The sequence below is a fragment of the Charadrius vociferus genome, unplaced genomic scaffold (assembly GCF_000708025.1).
Source record: "Charadrius vociferus isolate BGI_N301 unplaced genomic scaffold, ASM70802v2 scaffold450, whole genome shotgun sequence".
NCBI classification, from domain to species: Eukaryota; Metazoa; Chordata; class Aves; order Charadriiformes; family Charadriidae; genus Charadrius; species Charadrius vociferus.
This window is the reverse complement of record NW_009646931.1, coordinates 2,329,030-2,352,934: the sequence shown is the minus strand read 5'-3', so window position 1 is coordinate 2,352,934 and position 23,905 is coordinate 2,329,030. Positions and strand designations below refer to the sequence as shown.

The following is a 23,905-nucleotide window of genomic DNA, read 5'->3' as shown; positions in this document are numbered from 1 at the left end:
TCTTGATATCTCTTAGCCTGTGGTATCATTCTCCTCTACATCTTACATGCACTGGTTAATTTTCAAGCAAAAAAACTTTAACCTGGGGTGCCATGAAAATAGGTAGCTGAGTAAACCAGAGCCTCTTAATGCCTGCACTGAAGAAAAGGCTATAGTATGGTCTCAATCTTACTTAGATATTAAAGGATCTTCATGGACATAATTTCAGTACCTGAAGTCATACAGAAGAAGGCTGACTGATTGAAATGTTCATAAAACTATGTTTCGTCTTCGTTTGATTTTTTTTTTTTTTTTTTTTTGCTTGGTGTCAAAAACAACATTCCTTTTGAATTTACTCTTTTTTTTCCAAAGCATTTTAAAAAGCCTTCTAAGCCCTATTAGTTCCTGCTGGCAAGTATGACTACATTATTGTTTTCTGTATAATGCACAAAGTTAGCTTTCATCCCAGTGCAAAAATCAGTAGAACTTTTCTGTTTTTTTTTTTATTGCGGTTAATTTTTCTTTACCTCTCTTGCATTTTGGTTTGGTTTTTTTTACCTCCCTTAATTTTTTTCTTCACCATGTACTTTTTATGGAGAAGTTACATACCTACTTTTGTAGTGTAAAATTCTTGTGTATTTGTAGTAATTGGTATAAACCCAGCATGTATCCAAGGTAAATGAATACACTCTTAATACTAAACAATTTTCTGTTTCATCTGCTACAGCTGTTGAAGTCAGAAGAGGATGCCTCATATAAACCTGTGAAGAAAGCCTGTACTCAACTTGTTGACAATTTGGTTGAGCACATTCTTAAATATGAGGAATCTTTATCAGGTAATATTATTTCCAACCCAGTAGCTAAATTCCTTTGAATTTTATATGATACTGTAATAGTGGTTGTTCAAATTACTGTCGCAAAGAATTACTGTTACAGAATTACTGTTACAAAACGGATGGTAACGAATTACTGCTTTTAAGTTCATAATGAACTTTTGAGCTCTGTGTAATAATAATAAAGCTTCCCTAATTTTCACAAGTTAACCGTGGTGACAGAACTACTTTTAAAATAGCTTGTTCAAACTTTAGGTCACTAAACCCAAAACAAATGTGGCAAGTTTTATTTGTATTATTATGTTCTGCAGTTGTAATAGGAATCATTGGCTGGCCCAGCGTTCTCTGTGCAGGAAGTAGTTTAAAAACTAGTGATGTCTTTGAAGCATCTTTGCTTCTTATTTCACATACTTTGTGATCATGTCCAAATGTTAACACATTATGTTCTCATTGCTAATCTAATAAGAATATTCTGTATTGATCTTGAAAGATATGTAATGAAAGAGATACTCATATGATCTGTAAGCCATATGTTTTTCATTGCTCAAACATTACTTGGCCTTAATATAATTTTTGTATTTTCTAATTTTTTGCAGATTCTGACAACAAAGGTGTGAATTCTGGTCGCTTGGTTGCTTGCATAACCACTTTGTTCTTATTCAGCAAAATCAGGCCGCAGCTAATGGTCAAACATGCCATGACCATGCAGCCATACCTGACCACTAAATGCAGTGTAAGTAGAGAAAATCAGTCTTTTTTTTTTTTTTTTTTTTCCTCCGGATAATTAAGCATGGAACTAAATGGGTGTCTTGAATACTTGATGAAATTGAAGGTAGGAAAAGAAAAATTTTAATTGTGTTTTTATTTCATGGGCATCATGGCTTCTGAAGATACTAGGTCCTTTTGATGATCTCTGTAGCTTTTAAGGTGCTGTTCCTCACCCTCTACCTCCACATTTTATAGCCAAATGAAACTGAAACCTGTGCTGCTGCTTTTCCTTGAGGACAAAGACCCAGTTTTTCACCTGTTAAGAAATAATTTCTTAAAGATGTTTTGCTTTATAGTCACAGTCCTAAAAGTAGTTAATATTCAACATGGGAATCTTAAGACTAAAGGTGTAGTTCCATAAGATAGAGTGATCTAATACAGAGCAAATATATCAGAAGAAAAATGTCCTGCTCCATCCTCTTCCATGCTTCATCTCTCACTTCCCTGGCTCTAGTGTTTCTGTATTTCTCTGCAAACAGTTTAGCTTAGAAAAATGGTAGAGAGCTATAACGCTGAACCCTCCACTCCAGTAAAATGGCCTTCCTCCTCTGAAACACTGTGGCACTTTCTGCCATATTGATTAGCATAGTTGGCATAGTGAAGGTTGTGATGAACCCCTGATCTGGCAGAGGAGCAGGGCAGGATCATGCAGCCATGGCTCAAGGAGGAGCGTGGGTGGGTGGCAGCAATCCATTACATTAGGTCAGCTGCCCAGGGCAGGCTCGAGACTAATTTTTATCAGCTTAGATTGTAGGTATAGCCTGGCATTTTCCTGGTTCAGCCCTGGAGCGTTCTCTAGGCACATGTACAACAGACTTTTAGAGCTGCTTCTGATCAAAGAATATAGGAAAGGGTTATCTTGATTTTTTTACTTCCTGCAACCCATTTAGTGGGTTACGTCGGTTTTGTACTTAAACAGGTTGAGATGAATTGTAGAATTACCACTGTCAGTTTGAATATGTTAAATACTTGACAGAAGCATTTGGGAATTATGCTATCCTGATTAGCAGGCTTGATTTGTAAAAAACCTAATTTTTAGCAGGATGTATCAATAGATAAATGTTTTCCACAGATTCCTCATTTACAGTACATATACAGTCATGATAATGCAAACCAGTATTAACTTTAATTTGTATGTTTGTGCACATTATTAACCTGTTTTGTTTAAGGCATGTAGAGTCATAGCACAAGCTCATTTTGTGGCTGATACCTGTTTCCAGGTATTGTATGTTCTCTAGTGTGCATGTGTCAGGAAGAGTTCCTAGATTTATCAGGGCCAAAAGTTTTTCAGGTCTGTCACAGCCTTCATGAGAGGTGAAGTTCTGCTCATACAGATTTTTTTTTATTTTTTTTTTTTCAGAAGCTCTGTAGAAAAGAGAACTAGCTTTCATAGTAATATGTAACTTAACAGGAGATGTAAACTATATAAATATTCTTTTAGGTCTTTACCAAATACCCTACATGAGTTGGGATTTTTGACTGTCAGTGCATATTAATAATACTTAGCTTATAGGTAACCTGGCCAGAAATGTTAAATGCTATAAATACTGTTTTTTTCAGACTCAGAATGATTTCATGGTGATCTGCAATGTTGCAAAAATTTTAGAGCTTGTAGTGCCGCTAATGGAGCACCCAAGTGAAACCTTTCTTGCCACAATTGAGGAAGACCTCATGAAACTCATCATCAAATATGGCATGACGGTAAGCTTTTAATTGCTGTTATTCAGTTGATTCCATTTCACATTGTTAAACACATGGTTTCAATTTAAAGAAAGTCTGTCTTCATTATGAAGACAACTTTTGAGCCATGAAAAGTCAGTGTGCTTGGTTTACTGAAGTTTGTACACGTTGTTGCTATGTTTTAACAAGTTTGAGCAGGTTTTCAGAACAGTGTAGGAGATGGACGTTATATCTGTTAGATTGTTAGTTTTAGTTCAGCATGGTTTTTTTTCTATATAATTTCACAAAACTCTCAATTTTAACTTCTAATATATAATTAATTTGTTGTTTCTTGCTCCTAGGTTGTTCAGCATTGTGTGAGCTGTCTTGGGGCTGTTGTGAACAAGGTTACCCAGAACTATAAATTTGTGTGGGCCTGCTTTAATAGATACTATGGTAAGTAAAATCACAAGGTGTAATTGTTACTTTTCAGTTTTGGCTACAAGTCTTATCTTGGGGGATACACCATGATTAAACACTGTGATCAAAACTTTTATCTTACTGTAGGTGCACTTTCAAAATTAAAAAGTCAACACCAAGAAGACCCCAACAGTACAATACTTACTGCCAATAAACCAGCACTCCTTAGATCACTTTTCACTGTTGGAGCACTGTGTCGGCATTTTGATTTTGATCAGGAAGATTTTAAGGGCAACAGTAAGGTAAAATAACTTGTATTTACTCTCCATGTCTTAGATATATTGAATGCTCCACTTCAATTTGAAAGTATATTATTCCTAGTCCCTCAAAGCTATGTATTTTTTCATAATTTATACAGTATAGCTTTTTGGGTTTTAAATACATGGTTTTGCAAAGGCCATGCAGTAAGTTTGTGTTTCTCCTTTTCTTTTTGATATTTATGCTGTTTATAAGAGTCTTAAAATATCTGTTTCATCTTCAAATAGCTATGATTTTTGTTTTAATTTGCTTAGGTTAACATTAAGGATAAAGTACTTGAACTGCTGATGTATTTTACAAAGCATTCAGATGAAGAAGTACAGACAAAAGCCATTATTGGCCTTGGTAAGAAATATTAATAGTTTTTATTATTCTGCTATAGTAAAAATCTGTTCCTATCAGTAGGAATTCATGTATTTGTGTAGTGGCAAGGGAGTTTGTTTAAAATAAAAGTTTACTGCATCTTTTATTTAAGAACTGCCTATAGAAAAGTTATCAAAGGGTTGCTAGTTGCATACCTCTGTAGCAGAGTGAATGCTTTTGACAGTGAATGTCTTTTGATGTGTGACCAAGTCTTAAGGGGCAGTGGATTTCCAAAGTAATGGAGTTGTTATTTTTAATCCACGTGCAAGTATGTTGTAACTCCAAATCTTGTTTTTCAGACCACAATGTATGGTTGAAGAACGACTAGGAAAAGTGCTGAAAAAACTTTGAAACTTTGTAAGTGTAGGAGCAGATATTATGCAGGAGTCGAGGGAACTCTGGCAGTTTATACCAACGGGAGAGCACTCTGTGCAGTTTCATGAGGCATTGAGATGATGTCATAGTCTAGATATTGCAGTTTGTTTCATGATTTTAGCTGTATTTCACTTTTAAATAGATTCTTGATCTGAAGGCGTTAGTATGGTATTTCAGTGATTTGCAGTAGTACATGAACTGCCATTAAGTGGCTTGTATCTCGTTCATCCTTTGCTTAAGGACAAAGACTACATGTGAGAGAATCTCGTTTGGGCAAATAGGCCTTGGTTTCTGGAAGAGTTCAGTCTAAAGAACTGGCTTAGGCTAAAGAACTGGCTTAGTCTAAAGAAAGTGGTCTCCCAGCTTGCATTGTCTTGTTTAACTGTGGACAAGGATTTGCCTCTTTATGCTGGTGTTTAGGTGGCTTTTTAGATATCCTGATTCAATTCAGGCTAGGGAGTGCTCTGAGCATAATGACAAAAACTGAATCTTCATATTCTGTGAGAAACCATTTCAGACAGCTGAGCGGGATTAATGATTTTAGGGCTACCTCTGTTGCAGGAGCAATGCTGCAGTTTTCTGGACTAGTTGGAGTTTTTCTAGGCATTACATCAAGGTGTGCAACACTTACTGTAGTCCAGCCCACTTTAGTTGTCCTCTACAGAATGTTGCAGGTCTGTCTTCCTAAGCATAGACATTTTTGCATTGCTCACGGATGTAGAGAATGTTGCATTCACCAAAACTATTTCTAAATTATAGGCTGAACTGTGATCAGTTTGGGGGAAGGGGGATATCAGGGGTGGCTGTCAGTGGGCCTTCTTCAGACTTTTTTTCTCTCTGCTTGTAAGCATATCAGTCTTTATTTTAATTAAAACTCAGCCAACTGTTTTCAGTGATATCTTGATCTCACCTAAGTACTGGTTCTGTTTTGAGGGTAGCTGTTGGATATATAGACGTGCGGTAGACAGTGCAAAGTTCCACCTTATAGGCTGGTAATTGAGCAAAGTTGTCTAAGCCATTCAACGTTTGTGTGCAGCAATAAGGTGAAAAGGACTATAAAGCTAATTCAACCTTTATACACAGTGAAGGCATCATGTGAAGAGTGTGTACTTTTCTATCAGCAATTATTAGTGTGTCATTTCAGTAAGGACACTCAACAATATAGCCTTTGCTTTGGGATGTGTCTCTGCTGTTGAGGGATTAAGCTTAACCATAAGCTTAATGGTTATGGTTATGCTTCTCTTCCAGATGTGTACTTGCAAGGCAGGTTGAGGATGTAAAATTCTGTTAGTAGATTTAGCTAAACCTGTAAGTATCTAATGGGTAATGTCTTACTCAGTCAAGTTCAGTGCTTACTCTGAAGACTCTTAACAGAGTGAAAACAAAGGTATGAAGAGAAGTGGTGTGAGGGCAGCCTGAGATGTGAAGTCAGTCCTTAAAAGAACACAGCAGGTGCCCTTTTTTTCCATCTCCTATGACAAATTCTTATCCCAAGTAAAATTTCTTGCCCTCTTACAGGGAGTGGAAAAATAATAATTACCCTGAGAATACTGGGGTTTTAGTCTGCTTTAAGTGAATGAAGGAAAAAAAGTGTTATGGTTTGTTACACATACATGCAGGTGCTTTTTCGTTTTTAAAATTGACCTTAAGAAATGTGTTGCTCAGAGGTGGTCAGTTTATAAACATCAATATACACCTGTATAGAGTGCACAATTATACCACATACTCCAAAGGCCATCATCATTCCTTTTTCTTTTTCTTTTTTTCTGCTTCTCTCTGGTTCTTGTTTTGACACTGAAATGACTTCTTAAACATGCTGAGGTCTTGCCCTGGAGTCAGCCTTTACCTACACTGTCTTTTCTGTGAGCTAGTTTTAAAAACTTGACTCAATCTTCCCTTTGTTACAGTGATTTTTATCCATTGCTCTTGCATAATTTTATTTGTTTTCATTTTTTCCCCCCATTCTTCTTTTATGTTCATATGCTTTCTATGTGTTTATTCAGAATCTTAGTTTCCTGTGGTCATAAAAAGATACGTGTAATGTCTGCTTTTCTTGAAGTGTCTTAAAATAAAATAAATCTAGTAGTTAAATGTAATTTAAATTGGGATGTTATGTTCCCATTACTGTGTTTTTTAATAATACTCTGTTTGTCAACAGCACTTCTAAATCTACATACATGATCTGAAATGGTATATACTGACACTAATTTAGAACAGTTTTTTATGAAATATAGACTAAGAACAACCAGTTCCTTGAACAAGGGTAAGGCTGCAGCTAAAAACAGTTCTATAGTGTGTATCTTCCAACAGATCTAGTCTTGGGAACACTTCAGATAGTTTTCAAAAGAAGACCTTAATAGGTTTATGAATGATGACAGCAAGAGGTATAAATTTTGCTGTTCGCTGTTTGGTTTTTTTTCTTTCAATATTTTGTTTTTAAATGCTTGTGGTATTTATCAATTTTTCCACATTTGGTCTGCCTCCATATGAATAACTCTTCACAGTTTCAGCGGAATGTTTTTCTCCAAACGTATTAGAAAAACAACAGGTAATTTTTTAGTAATGTTCCTCCCTTGTTCTTGTGAGAGCTCCTAGCCATTCAGATGCAGGCCACTAAGCTGGACATGCTTCCAGACCTGTATAACTCTTCTCAGTGCAACTGCCCTGGGTTGACAACCCATCTTTATCCATCAGACAGAATCATGGCTAATAGAACTATCGTGGCTAACAGAACTTGTAAGCTATGGATGGTGTCCCTATAGAAAAGCAATACTGTTTGGACTAGAAAGGGCTATGCTGTTGGGAGGAAATAAATTTCGTGCCTCTATTTTGAAGAAAGAGTTAAAAAGCAGAAATACAATTTCTAGGTGATAATAACATGAAGTATTTCCTCTTTTTTCCTCCCTTAGGATTTGCATTTATACAACACCCAAGTTTAATGTTTGAACAGGAAGTGAAGACTCTGTACAACAGCATTCTTTCAGATAAGAACTGTTCAGTAAACTTAAAAATCCAGGTGTTAAAAAACCTCCAGACCTACCTGCAGGAGGAGGATACACGTATGCAGCAGGCAGACAGAGACTGTAAGTGTTGAGTTCTGTGATAATGAGGCATGTAAAACTTAAATAAAAATTTTATGCAAGAAGGTTATGTGAACTGAGTCACTTAAGATTGTGATCTGATCAGTAATTTTGTACCCAAAGTATCTTAGAATAATTTTTAAAAGTTCATTATGTGGACATGATAGGTATATTATTTACTTTCAGGATACATAAATCCTGGAAGCAATCCAGAATGCATAATTGCTGTAATGATGCTAGTAATACTTATTATCAAAATCTCCTCTAAGTTTAATTTGCAGGTAGAAAATAATAAATTCAACATAAGAAACTTTTTAAATGAAAAACCTTTATTAAGGAACAAGACTTAATTCAAGTACTGTCTCTTTAGCTTTACTGATGTATGTTTTCCATCAGACTGTTTTATATTTCATGAGATCATAAAGCCAATTTAAGACACCTGAAATGTGTATGTATTGCAAAGCTTACAGATGAGCATGCTTGAAGTAACGGCAAAGTAAATGATTATACTGTGGTGAGCGTGCTATTGCTTTTGTCCTTTTTACAGGGAAAAAAGTAGCGAAGCAGGAAGACCTGAAAGAAATGGGTGATATTTCCTCAGGGATGAGCAGTTCCATCATGCAGCTATATCTCAAACAGGTCCTTGAGGCTTTCTTTCATACCCAGTCCAGTGTACGTCACTTTGCTCTAAATGTCATTGCACTGACGTTAAACCAGGGTCTCATCCATCCTGTTCAGGTATGGTAGGCTTTTGTGATGGAGGTTTTCACAGGTTTTTACACTTGTTACATAAATTTCCAGGTTTTTTCTTCCAGTTATGTTACAGTAATTTCTTACTGTAGCAAGGGGCCTTTACAGAAAGCTTATTTTGAAGTCTATTTTATGTTGTTTAGCTAGTGAGATTCCAAATGCTGTATTTTCTATTTTTGGATCAAGATGTAAAAGCCCAGCCAGTGCCTAAAGATCATGTACAAATATACATTGGAGCATATTTCCGTTACAAATTTCAGGTATATGCCAAGTTATTTTCTACATTTGATTCTTTATCCTGGATAATGTGTCAACTTGCCTGCACCTCAATCCCCAAACGCTATGGAGTTCCAGAATCAGAACTTCGGTCATCATCTCCATTTTTCTTTGCTTACATAATGTTTTTGTAATTATTTTTTATACTGCAGCCATTCTGCATGTTCAGTCCTAAGTGGTGGTTTGGGGGTTTTATTTTGTTTTTAATGGCATTTTTTGTAAAGTAAATTGAGTTTAGAGTTTGAGAGAAAGGGAAATACTGCGTGAAACCTCACACAACTTCAATTGTTTATAATGCTGGTCTGTCATGTATTTTGTACTATTTGCTTGCAAAAAGTTGTCAGGTCTTAAGTTGCACAGAGCTTCCTATTCTATTTTCTGCAGTAGTCAGAGTATAATAACAATATTGTAGTAAAAGAACAAAGACTGAGAAAGAGGAGGTACAATGACTCTGAATAATAATTTTGTTTGTTTTTCAAGTGTGTGCCATACTTAATTGCTATGGGCACAGATCCAGAGCCCTCTATGCGAAACAAAGCTGACCAGCAGTTGGTGGAAATAGACAAAAAATATGCTGGGTTCATTCACGTAAGTAATTCTAATTTAGCATTTTACGAAATACTGTTAAATTCTGTAGTGGTTTAATACCTGAATACGCCTCAGCTGCAGAAAAAAAAAATAAAGTAACAAATAAACAAGAGCTATAAGCAGTTGTAAAGAAGATCTTGACTCTTTCCACTGCTTGGAGATTTCTGTTCCTAGAAATAGAAAGCATATAATAATTTGAAGTGTCTCTTCCAGCCCAAAATTTCCTTTGATTTATAATTCACAGTATTGTTTTTCTTACTGAGTAGTACTTAAGAACATTTATTTGATAATGGGTAAGGACAGCCATTTCATAATGTTTAGGAATGATTTTGCTGTATCAGTGGACTAGGGAAGAGAACGCCTTGTAAAAGTAGAAGTCCTTAGCGTATATGTAAGGCATCAAGGCTTTATAAATTGTAATCTAAGCAGAAGGAGCATAGGAAGCTGTTTAGATCCGAGGAATGTTGCTGAAAAAAAAACCTGAGGGCTAAGTGAGGTCTTGTGGATGTGGCATAGTGCCAATAATTCTGCTTAAGATCTGAAACTGAGCTGCAGCACCCTCTCCTTATTTCAGAAGGCCCCAGTCTACGTTCAGTGTGTGTACTACATTGTGAGACTTCTCATATCTAATTGTATTCAACTGCAGTTGGAGCATTGCACTGTTGATGTCATCCAAACAGATATGTAATCCATTAGGTGAAGGCTAGCAGAGGAAATTTGCTATGTAGGCAGCTGGGATTTAAGACAATGTATAGCTGAAGAGACAACTTTGCTGAACAGCAGCAGAGATGGAATGAGGAGAGTTGGATATGCAGCCTAACAAGAGATTCAGTTTGTTCTGAAACTAGAGCAGGAGCCTTAAAGTAAGTAAAAACAGCTGGAAATTACAGGGTATATGCAAAAACTCCTCATTTTCTGTTTGGTAGTCCTGTTGTACTAATACAGACTCAGACGTTGGCGTCACTGAAAGTGACGTCAAGAATACACATTTGGTAAAAATATTTTGTTCGCGTATGAAAACATTTCAGTATTTTTGAAAATTGTTTAAATTGGAATACCTGGCTATAGTGGGTAAACAGATTAGCTGTATGTTTTTAACGGAATTTACAGTGAAAGCAGTTCACAAGACATTCTGATGTCTGCCACAAATTCTGTTTTAATCCATTTGCTGACTCAAAAGGTAGTATTGCCTTAGTGAATGTTTTAAAGTTAAACTTCAGATGAGCATCCAGTTAAAAGGAGTAAGTCTTATGTCTTTGAAAGCAATGGTTTAAATAAAAATAAATACATTTCCATTTCAGATGAAAGCAGTGGCTGGTATGAAGATGTCTTACCAGGTGCAACAGGCAATTAATACCTGCCCAAAAGATCCTGTAAGAGGTTTTAGACATGATGAATCATCCAGTGCATTGTGTTCACACCTGTACTCCATGATCCGAGGGAACCGTCAACACAGACGAGCGTTTCTAATTTCTTTACTCAACCTTTTTGATGATACTGCAGTAAGTCTCACATTTCCTTCATTTGAAAAGAAATTAAAATACAGCATTACAAGCTTAAATTTTTCTTTTACAATGGATTTTTATGACATGGGTATTAATAACTTTGTCCCTAATGTACTTGGGTTTGCTTTTTGTAATATAAGGTTCCTACCTATATAATATCATCTATATAATAGAAACATTTGTTACTTTTGCATCATTCTGTACCTTTTTATACCCAGTTCGGACTGATCAGAAATAATGTATCTTCAGGTATGACTGAATTTTGCATATATACATGTGGGTTTGGGGGGTTACATAGAATAAAATTTGTGATCATGTATTTGCTATAAACTGTTAGGAACACAGGATAGGTGTCTAAATCAAAGATATTTGTGTGTGTATTTATATGTACTATTTTTTTTTAACTTCCAGAAAACAGAGGTGAATATGCTCTTGTACATAGCAGACAATCTAGCCTGTTTTCCTTATCAAACACAGGAAGAGCCACTGTTTATAATGCATCATATAGACATCACACTATCAGTTTCTGGTAGCAACCTACTACAGTCCTTTAAAGAGGTATGTGCATTTATATTTTAGTATATTTATTATGGTGGCAACATATGCTTCTCTATAATTTGGTATATTACTATAATATGGATCAGTAGCACTACTTTGTAACCAGTAGTTAAAAACAAACAACCCTTTCTGTTCTGGCCTGCATCTGGTAGACACTAGTTGAAAACTTACCTTCCATTGCTGCTTACATTTTCAAAAAAGAATGATGAATTTTGAGATCTTAATATCAAATCTGTATCATTCCCTGATATGGCTGAATAATAATTAATTGCATGCATCCAGAAGCACATGAACAAAGACTAATCGTGAAATACTAGTTTATTGTGGTTGGTTGTATAATTCTGATAATGAAATCCAGCTGGCTGTTTATTTTGTTGTCAGGTAGCTGATGGCAGTTGCATGTGTGTTGCCTGAGACTTTAATACGCTGTTTATTGCAAGAAAAGAGTGCACAACATGCCGTTTCTTAAGGCAGCATATATGAACCTGAATCATGGTATAGCACCTGTTGTTATTGCAGTGCACAACCCTATTAGAAAAAGGCCTCTGCTTCTTAAAGACTTCAGTGTCTTCATTTCCTGGGCAGCTTCAACAGTCAAAGGTGCAAACTGTCAGGAATTACATTCTTCCAGAATGTCCAACCTGACTAGTAAGTACAAGTCAGAGTCGATGCCTGGAAAGTAGCACTGCTTTGAATTCCCACCCTACCAAAGTCAGTTTTTAATCTGCTAGAAAAAGATAGTACATTCTTCAGACTGGGGACCATTGTGTAGCACCCAGCACAGGAAGGATGAGATCCTGCTTAGGACGTCTTAAGTTCTGTGTTACGAAAAATCATACTGTGTGTGGTAATAACACACATGTGAAATTCTGTAGCTCTACAAGTAGTAGAACTGATTATTATTAGTACTGTGTATTATCACTTGAGGGTTTCCCTGGTCAGCAGTGTAATTAGTGTCATAGGATTTTAAGAGATGACGATTAAAACCAGTTTGGACTAGTCTGTACCAAAGTACAGACAGAAATCTACATGACACACACAGCTGATATCCAGGTGGAAGAAAAATGGAATTTTCTTCCTGATTTATTGTATTTGGCCTTATACTGCATTTTACTGTGACTGCTAACAAACTTGAGCAATCTTTTACGAATAATGTGCCAGTGGAATACCTGTTGCTTCCATTCTTTCTGTACCCACCTTGCAAAAAATATATGGGCTTTGGATAAATTTTTCAACATCTTTTTGCCATAAATAATTTTTAATATCAAGTTATTCAGTAATAACGTTGTTCGGGGAATTCTTGCTAATTTAAATCAGTAATGATTTTTGGGAATCTTTTAGAAACTTACATGATGCTACTTACTCTAATTTTGGAATGTGTGTTAACTTCTTTGTCTTGCAGTCTATGGTGAAAGACAAAAAAAAGGAAAGAAAGCCTTCATCAGACGAGGAGACTGAGAGTGACAGTAACAGTGGTAGTGAGAGTGAAAGCGAGGAGGAAGCTTCTAAGCCTCGGAGGTTACGGAAACGAGTAGACTCTGATTCAGATTCTGATGAAGAAAATGACATAAATGCTGTGATGAAATGTTTACCAGAAAATTCAGCTCCTTTAATTGAATTTGCAAATGTCTCCCAAGGCATATTATTACTGTTGATGCTGAAACAGCATTTAAAGAACCTCTGTGGATTCTCTGACAGGTAAGGATATTTAGGTAATAGGCCATCTTGTTTCTAGTGAGTTCTTTGTAAGGATTAAGTTTGGAGGGTTTTTTTGAAAGTCAATTGTAACTCATTGTTTAAGCAATAGATTTATGTAAGAGAAAAAACATAAACATGGTAAGTTGAATGTAATGAAACTGTGGCTTAGAAAAAGCAATGATTTCACTTCTTGCCAGGATGTCTATTGTATATGGAATGATTAAAATATAACTACTTATATTGAAGATTTTAAAAGCTTTTGCTGAAAATTACTTTGGACTTTCCTTAAAAGCTCTTCCCTTTTGTTTTCTTTAAACAGTAAAATTCAGAAATACTCTCCATCTGAATCTGCAAAAGTTTATGATAAAGCGATAAACAGGAAGACAGGAGTTCATTTCCATCCAAAACAAACTCTGGATTTTCTGCGGAGTGATATGGCTAATTCCAAGATCACTGAAGAAGTGAAGAGGAGTATAGTAAAACAGTATTTAGATGTAAGTAAAGTTGCTTTACAGAAAACCTAAAATCCTTTAAAACTAGGTAACACAGTGTAAACTTGAAAGTAGGTGTTGATGTATTGGATGAACATTTCAAACATTAAATTCCTGGTAACCTTATGGAATATACTAGTAACTCACTACTTCCTTTCAGGATGTTTAGCAGAACTATCTTTCAAAGACTTATTATAAGTTTAAACACAATGAAAAATAATTTTAACTAAAGGCTATTCATCTTTATGGAGTATTTTCTAATTTTTGGTATCCATCTTGTATACCTCTCCCATATAAGTTGTGCACTTTCTGTGACACTTTCTGTCATAGGAACAGAGACCAGATCTAGCATATTTAGTTCCATATTCCCTGCCCGCCTCCCACCCCCCACCCCCAAATTTAAATATCAATCAGAGAAAACTTGCAAGTTTGGAAACACAGGAAGAAAGCTTTTATATATCTACTAAAGAAAGAGAGGAAAGTAAGAATTTTGTAGAACAAAACATAAGCTACTCAAGTTTGCACTTGCCATTTGTTTTAGCCTGTTTAATTACCTTGCCCTTTGTTTTTTATTTAAGGTAGTGTGATATAAATGTCTAAAGTTACAATGTGGACTAATCTATTTTTAATAGTTCAAGCTCCTTATGGAACATTTGGATCCTGATGAAGAGGAAGAAGATGGAGAGGTGTCAGCTAGCACAAATGCTCGGAACAAAGCAATTACCTCGCTGCTTGGAGGAGGCAGCCCTAAAAACAATGCAGCTGAGACAGAGGACGATGAAAGTGATGGGGAGGATAGAGGAGGAGGCACTTCAGGGGTGAGGCGGAGGAGGAGTCAACGTATTTCGCAGCGTATTACGTAAAATGATTTTTATGTGCTTATAAATGTCAGTCTATTATATTAAATGTACACCAAGTAATGTAATCCACATGAAAGAAAGCATTTTGTAGATAGAGATTCTCTACTTAACCGTTTATACAACTTTTGTAGAAAGTTTAACAGAAAAGACAATAAAAAAAAACAAACTAGAAAATGAGATTTATCCCGTATAAAAAGTTATTAATTTTCCTTTGGAATGTACTGTGTGTTATCCTTTTTATTGTTGCCAAGTTTTTATGTAGCTTTATGATTCATGTGTATATATAATTTTATATATCAATAAGAGATAAAGACACGGGTACAAATTAAGAGTATGTGGTTTTACAAGGATATGTTAACCCCTTGGCGCTGGCGGTCGCGGTGCGTCTCATTGCCGGCAATGGAATGTGTGCCGGGAAATCCCAACTCCCGGCGTCAAGGGATTAAAAGCAATAAAAGCAATAATTTCACTAAAGTTCTTTTGTGTAACACTTGGTCTTTTTTCCCCCCAATGTTTTAGTCATTGAGAAGGTCAAAACGAAATTCAGACTCTACGGAGTTGGCAGCACAGATGAATGAAAGTGTTGATGTCATGGATGTCATCGCTATTTGCTGTCCAAAGTACAAAGACCGACCACAAATTGCAAGAGTAGTACAGAAAACCAGCAATGGCTTCAGTGTTCAGTGGATGGCAGGCTCCTACAGTGGCTCCTGGACTGAGGCTAAGCGCCGTGATGGCCGCAAACTGGTGCCTTGGGTAGACACTATTAAAGAGTCAGACATTATTTACAAAAAAATTGCTCTAACGAGTGCTAATAAGCTGACTAATAAAGTTGTTCAGACTTTACGATTGCTGTATGCTGCCAAGGATGGAACTTCCAGCTAATGAATTTGTACATGCAGCCAAATTTACAGGAATTGAAATAACAGAAAAACTTGAAATATCAACTTTCTGACAAAAAAAAAATAATTAAATGAAGAGTAAGAATGGAACCTGGGACGCGGGAAAAAAGAAGGAAATGTTTGGTAAACATTTTTGTGGGAGCTTCCTTCGCTGTTGTGCAGCAGAAACTTCTCAGTTCATTTTTACTCCCACTGTATTATAGTTTAACAAAAGAATTGTTTATATCTTGAAAAAAAACCCTTTCTGTTTAAAAAAAATAAACAAGTGAATGTTGGAAATTAGTCTGTTAATGTTCTTAATAAAGTGTTCTTGGAGTTTAACCTAGCAGCGGATGGCTTTCTTTAGCTTAGCCCAGTTTCCAGGGAAGCATTGTTTTTCCAGGCTGTAAAATGGCAGAATCTCCTGGATATATAATTTATTCTGTTGAAGAAAATAAAAAAAAGAAAGAAAAAAAAAAAAGCATGCAGTATCTATGACCTATCTGCAGGAGGAGTTTTTGTAAATGTAGATTTTGATGTATTAGGTCACCCTGAAATAATACAAGAAAAGGGATCCCCAGCAAATCTGGTGGAACAAATACTGCAATAAATTTTTTTACTTCTCTTTGTTACTTGTCTGTTTCCATTTGAATTTCTTATTGTAAAGATTTGTTTAAATCCATTTATATTATTTTGCAGTCTTTTATGTAAAATTTACTATATTAGTGGTTTTCAAAACAAGACAAAATATTGTTTATACAGTTTGTATAGGCTGACTTCTGAATAATTGGTATCTTTTTATTTTTATCCCTTAAAGGGTGTAAACACAAGTTAACTCCAGGGTTTTATTGTATCCTGCAATATTTAGTATTAACTATATGATTTAGCACTGTGCCAAACACATTTTCAAGAGTACATTTTGATATAAAAAGAAACTATAGTTTATTCCTTGTATGCTTCAATTTCTTTCTAATGCTGTCCAAATGGTAATTTATGATAGTTTAAATTTGGGGAAAGCTGAATGACTATTCTGCTTGGGCTAGGTGGCCGCGTATGCATTTCTCTGGGTTAATATAGAGAGGTTTGTGTCAAGAGGAGATAGGTACCAGTATCTGAGGAGTGAATGGCTATGAGTCTGGGTAATTACACTACATTCCTTCACAAATGAATTTTTTAAAAGACGTTTGTATATTAGACTATTCTTTTTTACTAATTGAAAGATGTTTTCACATTTTGTAAATTGGAAAAAATGCTGTTGAAAGTGTTCAGAAGCATTTGCTTCAGCTGCATTGCCGCTGCCTTTCATAAGCAGTTTGCCTTCATAGAGAGGAAGAAAAGCGCTATACCTGCAAACAGGAAAATTCTAAAACAGCTGAACTTTTTAGCAGACTATTAAATCCTGCCATGTTTTCATGTTTTCATCTAAAACAGGTGTTTCTCAGTAAGTAAGTCTTCCTTTCTGTTATGTTTCTTTTCTTTTACAAATTTAATTTATGGTAGGAGGCTGGTTTTGTGAAACTAGCTTGCAGAATTCCAATACTTTGTTTGATTTGTGAGGAATAGTAACAGTACTCCAAAATATTCTTTTGTAAAAAAAAAAAAACCAAAAAACAAAACAAACAAAAAAACAACAACAAACCGACAGTAAACTGAAATGATTAATAACTCCTCAGAATCTAGTTAGTAATTGTTCCTATGGGAAATGCCTTTTTGCTGTTTCACCACTGGAATTTTTCTGAACAGAAATATTTTAGCACCTTTTTGTTTTCCCTGTTAATGGTGTTTTCTTCACTGTACAGAAAGCCGCCTCTGGGGCTAAGATAGGTATTGTTAAAATAAGGAGAAGTAGAAAAAAGCAGAAATCGGTCCTCTGCAGCTCTGGAAGCAGGACATTTTTGTAGTAAATGATGAAATACTATATTTCTCAGGGCCAGGAGCAGCTTTTATACTGGGAAGGTCATACTTTGAGAATAGAGGGGTTGTATGACATGACACAGGTAGAAAGAGTTGAAAATACTTCACAAGGAAACTTCCAAATGATAAAAAACAAGAATTTCATACAGGTGCAGTCTAAAATGAAGTTGTCTGTTAGCCATTTCTGATACCATTTATATTAAAGCATCTTATTTTGAATAGGTAATACGAATATTTCTTTGTTCATAAACAAATTGTTTCCTGGTCATGTGGCTTTTCCCCAATAGCAAAGAAGGTTTTTTGTTTCAATTTGCTTGCTATTTATTGGAATAAAATTATCAGAAAGAAATTATAATTAAACAATAGAATTCTGAAGTCTAAAGTTGTCTTAGTTGAGAGGATTTGGACTGTTACTATATTGTGTGATGTTGCCAAAGGGCACACGTGCTCCTTGATGGGATCTGTTGGCTATAATCTATTATACACTTATAAAATTAATTATAGATTATTGAATAAATAAGATTCTTATTAGTTAAGAGTTGAGTTTTCCCCTTCTGTACTACCCAGAGTAATATCTAGTTTTGTTTTGCCTATCACAAACATTCAGATCGCTTGCTGCTAAAGGAAAAGGTAGTAACGTTCATTTTGGGGAAACTGTGTGTAACGTGGGCTGACGATTTCCAGTGGTGCGGAGGTTGCAGCTGCAGTGGGTGCAGTGCTCAGCCTCTGCCTGTAGCATCACCGTTTTACCAGCATCAACCATATTATTGGCAACAGCACCTACCCAGATTAGGATTTCTCTACATTAAAAAAAAAAAAAAAAAAAAAAGCGTTTGGTTTTTAAAAAAAGTGCTGCGGTGCAGTAATTGATACAGTGACAGAATTTTACTCCTGTGTGTTGACATAGCTTTGTAGTATTTTTTCACTGTATGGCTATAGATTTTTACATACATAACTATAATGATTATTGAATTTTTTTATTCTTACTGCGTTTTTCCCTTTGAGGTACAGGTTTTGTGTCTGGAAACCTGTGGTGGTAGCTTACCTAGCAAAGGGATATTGTCAGGCTTTTAGAATTAACACTGGCCATATTGTACTTTTTAAGAAAACACAGACACTTCCACAATCTAAATAAATAAGAAAGAAATTATTATTTTTAATCTTCCACTTCAGTACTGTAAATTGCAGAATGCTTGAGTATTTTCATTATCTGCAGCTATAAAAGATCACAATAGTTTTTGACAAAACTTTAATTATAAATAAGTATTTTTTTAAATGATTCAGTAATGCCCTTTTGTATTTTTTTGAGGTTCTTAATTGCTTATATTAACAGCTCTAACATGTATAAGGGTAGGCATGGGCAATATTCAGCATAAGTATTTTAGTGAGGTGTGGCCATTAAAAAAGCTATTTAAAATTTTAAAAATCGAGTCAAACTTTAGGCTTTGTGTCGCTGTTGTGTCGCTAGTGAGACTATTGTTACTGTGGAATAATTAGGTTTGTGCTGGACATTAGCTCTAACATGAAATACCTTGTAGCAGTGAAATAGTTCTTAAATGTGTTTGTGGCTCATGACAAAAAAGTTTGTAATCGAGTCTGACTCATCCGGTGCTAGTCAAACAGCAGGACGTTCTGCCTCCACACAGGTGTTAATAATGTTCCAGGGTAACGAAGGGATCGGTCCCGCTGATCCTCACTGTAACGCCGAGCCCCAGACAGGCACTGACGGAGCTGAATTCAACCACACACCCAACGCTTTTGTTACGTGCCTGACGCTCCTGAAGCCTCATGCCCTAGTAATAGCAAGAGCCCAAGGCACAAGTCCTACATCCTTGTTTGCTTCCACTCACTGAAGAGCCACACCATCATCATACAAGTGTTTCCATATCCCTCAGAGAACTTGTCATCTTACCGTTAAGTACTGAGTTGTAATGGGTGGGTTTTTAATGTAAGTAGTGAGTTTTTAGCTCTCATGGTTCCTTGACTAAATATTAAAGTGTTATTGTTATATACAAATAAATTCATAGTATTTTCATATTTCATTTATTTAAAATAAATGCTTTAAGTGTTCAGTTTGGACCCTTCCAGAATGAAGCTTGCAAGTTTTTATCCTAGAACGCGCATACGCTTCGTTGATCACCTTTCTCATTGTGCTCACAATGCTCAAATTCTGCCTGGGGCACCTGTAAGGCATCCAGGGAATCCATTTTGGAATTATGCTGGGAGAAACCCATCAGGCATAATTACATCATTTCTAGTTTTGACATGATTCAGATGCCGTTTCCCACCTAATTTTGGAGTTCCTTGTAGTAGGAAGGAATACTTTTCATCGGGATGCATGCAACTGCATACGCTGCTTGCAGCCATCCAGGTTGTTTGGTGTCTCCTCCAAACATCCTCCTCAAAGAAATCCTTCACGTTGCGGGTTGGTCTGGGGGGAACCGCAGGGGTGGGAGGGGATAGTTGATCCTGTGCCCAACAGCAGGAGCTCAGGCAACCGGACTCCAGTGTGGTGGCTGTAGAGGGGTGTGGTGTGCATTTTAGTGACCATCCATCCAGGCAAGAGAGTCTGCTGCAGATGACTTGCAAAAGTGTGTCACCAGATAACTGACTGTCCCAGTTGTAGTTTGTGACAGAGCGGCAAGTATTTCTTATTATTTCAGTGACGATTTAGAGAAATTTGGGGTGAATTTGAAAGAGCTTTTCTCCATCACCGTACTTAGTGGAGGTGTGTGAAAGGCTCATATTTCTGTTTTGAAAACAAGTATCCTGCTGTCCTGCCGACTAAAAGCCTGAATGGTGATTTAGCTGTTTTCCACCCCTCCTCCCCAGGGGATTGACTGGTAAACGAGACACTCCTCCTGTGTTCGCAGCACAGCCTCTGTCTTTTGGACCCTGTAGTTCCAAGCACCAAACCCTTTTGCACGGGGAACCACTCAGCCCCCCACTTTGCCTGTAAACCTCACTGCCCCAACACCATTTTTTGTCCATCAGCTCATTTTCAAAGCAGTTCCACCTTTCCCTTTTCCCACAGTAGTTTCTCAATTTGTTTTTACCTATCCCTTATTTGCAATTCTTTTCCTGAACCATAGAGGGCTAGAAAATCTGTTGGAAACAGCCCAGGTCTGTCACTAGAGTTAATTTATTTTTGAGAAACCGTACAGGGCTTCTCATTTTGACTATACAAGCACAGACTGAAGACTTAACGCTTTCTTTTGGCAACAGCCTTCTTTCTGTCTCTTATCTAAGGTGTTTAGTTCTCTTGTTTGAGTTTATCCTTGTGCAGGAGTAACACAGAACCTGAACTGCACTGGAATTCCTGTAAGCCAGAAATACACCCGCAGAGGAGAAATTCAGTGTTTTTGTGCTTCCTGCTCGGACTAAATGTGCTTTTTGAGCAGAGGCAAATGAAGTGTAATGACTCCTTGAGAAAATCCAGCCATTTCAGATTCGTAAGAACTTTTTTGATTCTGAACAGCCCTGTGTGGAAATGGATTTTCAAATTCAAGGTCAGCCTTGAACATCTCCTGTCTGATGCATCCTGGTACTTCACCTCCACATATAAATCTGCAGGTCAGATTCATGTCATACCAATTCTCATACCATTCTCTGTGATTTGGGTCACTTGTCAATTCTTTTTATTTGCTGTCCAAAAGCACTGGTTGAGAAAAAAATTATGGTACACAAAGGGGGGAGTTCTAAAAATCCAAGAGGTGTTACATATTGTATAAAATTCTCAGTTCTGACCAGCTCAGTAGCAGGTTGGAATACTCAGAATTTTAGCAAAAAATTATTTGGGAACTCAGTTTGTCAAGATCAGTATCTGCAATGTCTTAATTAAACTTGTGTCCAGTTGTCCATTTGTGGAAGGGCAGAAATTCATTCCTTAAATAATTTGTTCCTCCCGCAGGTCTATCTGCTATATTCTCAAAGTATTGGTGCTATTTTAAAAACAAAACACAAGGAAGGGGAAGGATTATGTTCCGAACTAGAAGGGAAATTTCTTTTGAAGGTATTGCTCTTCTTGAGAGAGAGAGAGGATTCTTTTCCTTCCCTTCATATTAATATCCATGTGAAATAATTGCGGCAGAAATTGTCACTAAGTCAGTGTTCAGCCTTCAACTCCTCCAGACCCAACTTTCCAGACCAACAACGTTCTGCCTTCTACACCTACTTTTTCTCTTTGGGCAACTCTGATTGGTGCTGGATGCTCCATGGTCAGTGGAATTTTTTCCTACCTTTATTTTTAAGTGGTGGCTGAGAAACCCACTCAAACAGGCCGCTTCCTTAAATGACACATTAAATATTTTTAGGAGGGTGCATGTAGTTGGTGATGACAAGGTGTGTATTTCTCTCAGCAGGCCTTTTTCAACTTTGAGTACTTTCTGAGCTTGCCTGCCTTCTATTTGTGGTGTCTTTATACATTACAAAAAGAAAAACCCTTCCATTATTTTAGCTTATTTGAAAATATTCCAGTCAAGGATCAGAGTAGTCTGTTGATGCCTTATCTCTTCTGCCTCACATAAAGCTGTGATTTTGAAAGCAAGTTTCAAGCTTGTATTTATTGTGTGTGTAATAGGTATCAATGAAGATTTGTTCCTTTTTCTTACAAAATTTTACAAATTGTAGTGCAGACGTAACTTACATATATGTTCCAATGGCACACACAATTTCTTGAAGCCTGTGTAGGACCTTTAAAGCAGCCTGTTCACAACTGGGCACCGTCTCTCCCATCCTCAGAAGGTGGGAGCAAGTCTTTGAGGAGATGGGAAGTCAAAAATGCAACTACCTTCCCCATTAAACATACCTATTTCTCTTTCTTTACTGAGGCAGTACTTTTGGAAATAAAACACAGGTGCCAGCCCTGTGTATCTTAAGCTGTATTTTCACAGAATTTGACTCCTTAGTAGTCCCTTAGTTTAGTCTCCCTTCAGCGAGACTCTGGCTGAAGATGTGTAGCCAAAGGCAGCCTGTGGTAAGTACCATTTTTATGAAGAGGGATGTGATGCTTTTGAATGCAATGTTATCAACTTGCTTATGAAATGTAGATGTCTGTTAGTATAATGGATTAATTTGGCCTTCTTTCTTTCATCCACTTCGGTTTTGCAGTGCTTAGAAATTACAGAAGAGAGTATATGTGTCAGGCTGTGCTTCTCCCACTGATGTTTATACAAAGCTTGTTAGGTACGAGTTATTAAATGCAGTATTTCTGTGCAGCCATTTCCAAACGTGTGTCTAGTTACTGCTGATTATATTAACGACATCTGATGTTTAACACAGGCAAAGTAAGAAATGTTTACTTTCTGCCTCCCAGGAGCACTAGCAAATGAGGAAATTGCTGTTTTAAGGAAACTTTCGTGCCTCTATCTGTTCTTCCTGTGTTGAAAGAGCATTTCTGTATTTGATGTGCAACACAGACAAACCTGTAAACAAAAGCACAAAACGGGCAACTTCTAGGTTTTGTAAGTGTCACGTGAAGTGCTGTTGCCAAGTTTTTGGCAAAAGTCTGTAGGGAGGTGGGGAAGAATATGACCAAATACAATGTGTGGTTTATTGGAATTGCTTGTTATTTGCTCTTTTTTCCACTGATGATACATTACATTTTACTGGGTTTTCATGTCCTACTTTTGCTCTTTCTGATTTTCTGCCCTCAGAACTACTGGTATCATCAGTCCACAGAACCACTGGCCCCAGAGAATCATCAGATGCTTGGAAAACTACCAGGTGGAAGTCACATTTGCATAAGAATTTGATGAAGAAATTGCTGTTTTCTTGGCTAGCAGAAGAAGGGAGACATATTTTGTGAGTCAGGATATGCAATGATAAAAAGCATTGGAGGACAGTGGCAAAGGGGAGAATTACAGAGGAAAACTGAGGCTAGAGGAAGCCTGTCAAAGGAGTATCAGGCTGCAGGTGGAGGGGAGAACACGGCTGCTGCTCAACCCAAAGGGCAAGAAGGAAATGCACAGGCAGTGGAAGCAGGGACAGGTATCCTGGGAAGAGCACAGGGATGCTGTCCAGCTGTGTAGGGATGGGGTCAGGAAGGCCAACGCACAGCTGGAGCTGAACTTGGCAGGCGATGCAAAGAACGGTAAGAAGGGCTTCTTCCAGTATGTCAGCCAGGAAAGGAAGGTCAAAGAAAGCGTACGGCCCCTGATGAGCAGGACTGCCAAACTGGTACCAATAGATGAGGAGAAGGCTGAGGTACTCAACAACTTTTTTGCCTCAGTGTTCACTGGCAGCCCCTCTCCCCACACCTCTCCAGTGGACAGACCACAAGATGGGGACTCAGGGAGCAAAGTCCTTCCCACTGTGACTGAAGATCATGTTCACGGCCACCTGAGGAACCTGAACATTCCAAAGTATGGGACCTAAGGGAGATGCATCGCAGAGTTCTGAGGAAATTGGCTGATGTAGTTGCCAAGCCACTCTCCATCATATACGAAAAGTCATGGCAGTTAGGTGAAGGCACAGGTGACTGGAAAAGGGGAAACACTGCACTAATTTTTAAAAAGGGAAAAATGGAGGACCCAGGGAACCCAGGGAACTACAGCCTCACCTCTGTGCTGGGAAGATCATGGAACAGATC

General features: G+C 37.0%; 1 protein-coding gene across 1 annotated transcript in view; it reads left to right on the top strand.

Moving 5' to 3' along the window:
• NIPBL (Nipped-B homolog (Drosophila)) overlaps positions 1 to 16,347 on the top strand; it is a 101,508-nt gene extending 85,161 nt beyond the window's left edge. Inside the window, 15 exon segments of the mRNA XM_009894678.1 lie at positions 707 to 815; positions 1,409 to 1,545; positions 3,141 to 3,281; positions 3,602 to 3,695; positions 3,807 to 3,961; positions 4,232 to 4,322; positions 7,625 to 7,798; positions 8,343 to 8,533; positions 9,302 to 9,409; positions 10,711 to 10,911; positions 11,326 to 11,472; positions 12,875 to 13,170; positions 13,490 to 13,664; positions 14,294 to 14,479; positions 15,041 to 16,347. Of these exon segments, the coding sequence (XP_009892980.1) occupies positions 707 to 815; positions 1,409 to 1,545; positions 3,141 to 3,281; positions 3,602 to 3,695; positions 3,807 to 3,961; positions 4,232 to 4,322; positions 7,625 to 7,798; positions 8,343 to 8,533; positions 9,302 to 9,409; positions 10,711 to 10,911; positions 11,326 to 11,472; positions 12,875 to 13,170; positions 13,490 to 13,664; positions 14,294 to 14,479; positions 15,041 to 15,406 (2,571 nt within the window). The 3' untranslated portion in view covers positions 15,407 to 16,347.
• Positions 16,348 to 23,905: the final 7,558 nt, after the last annotated feature.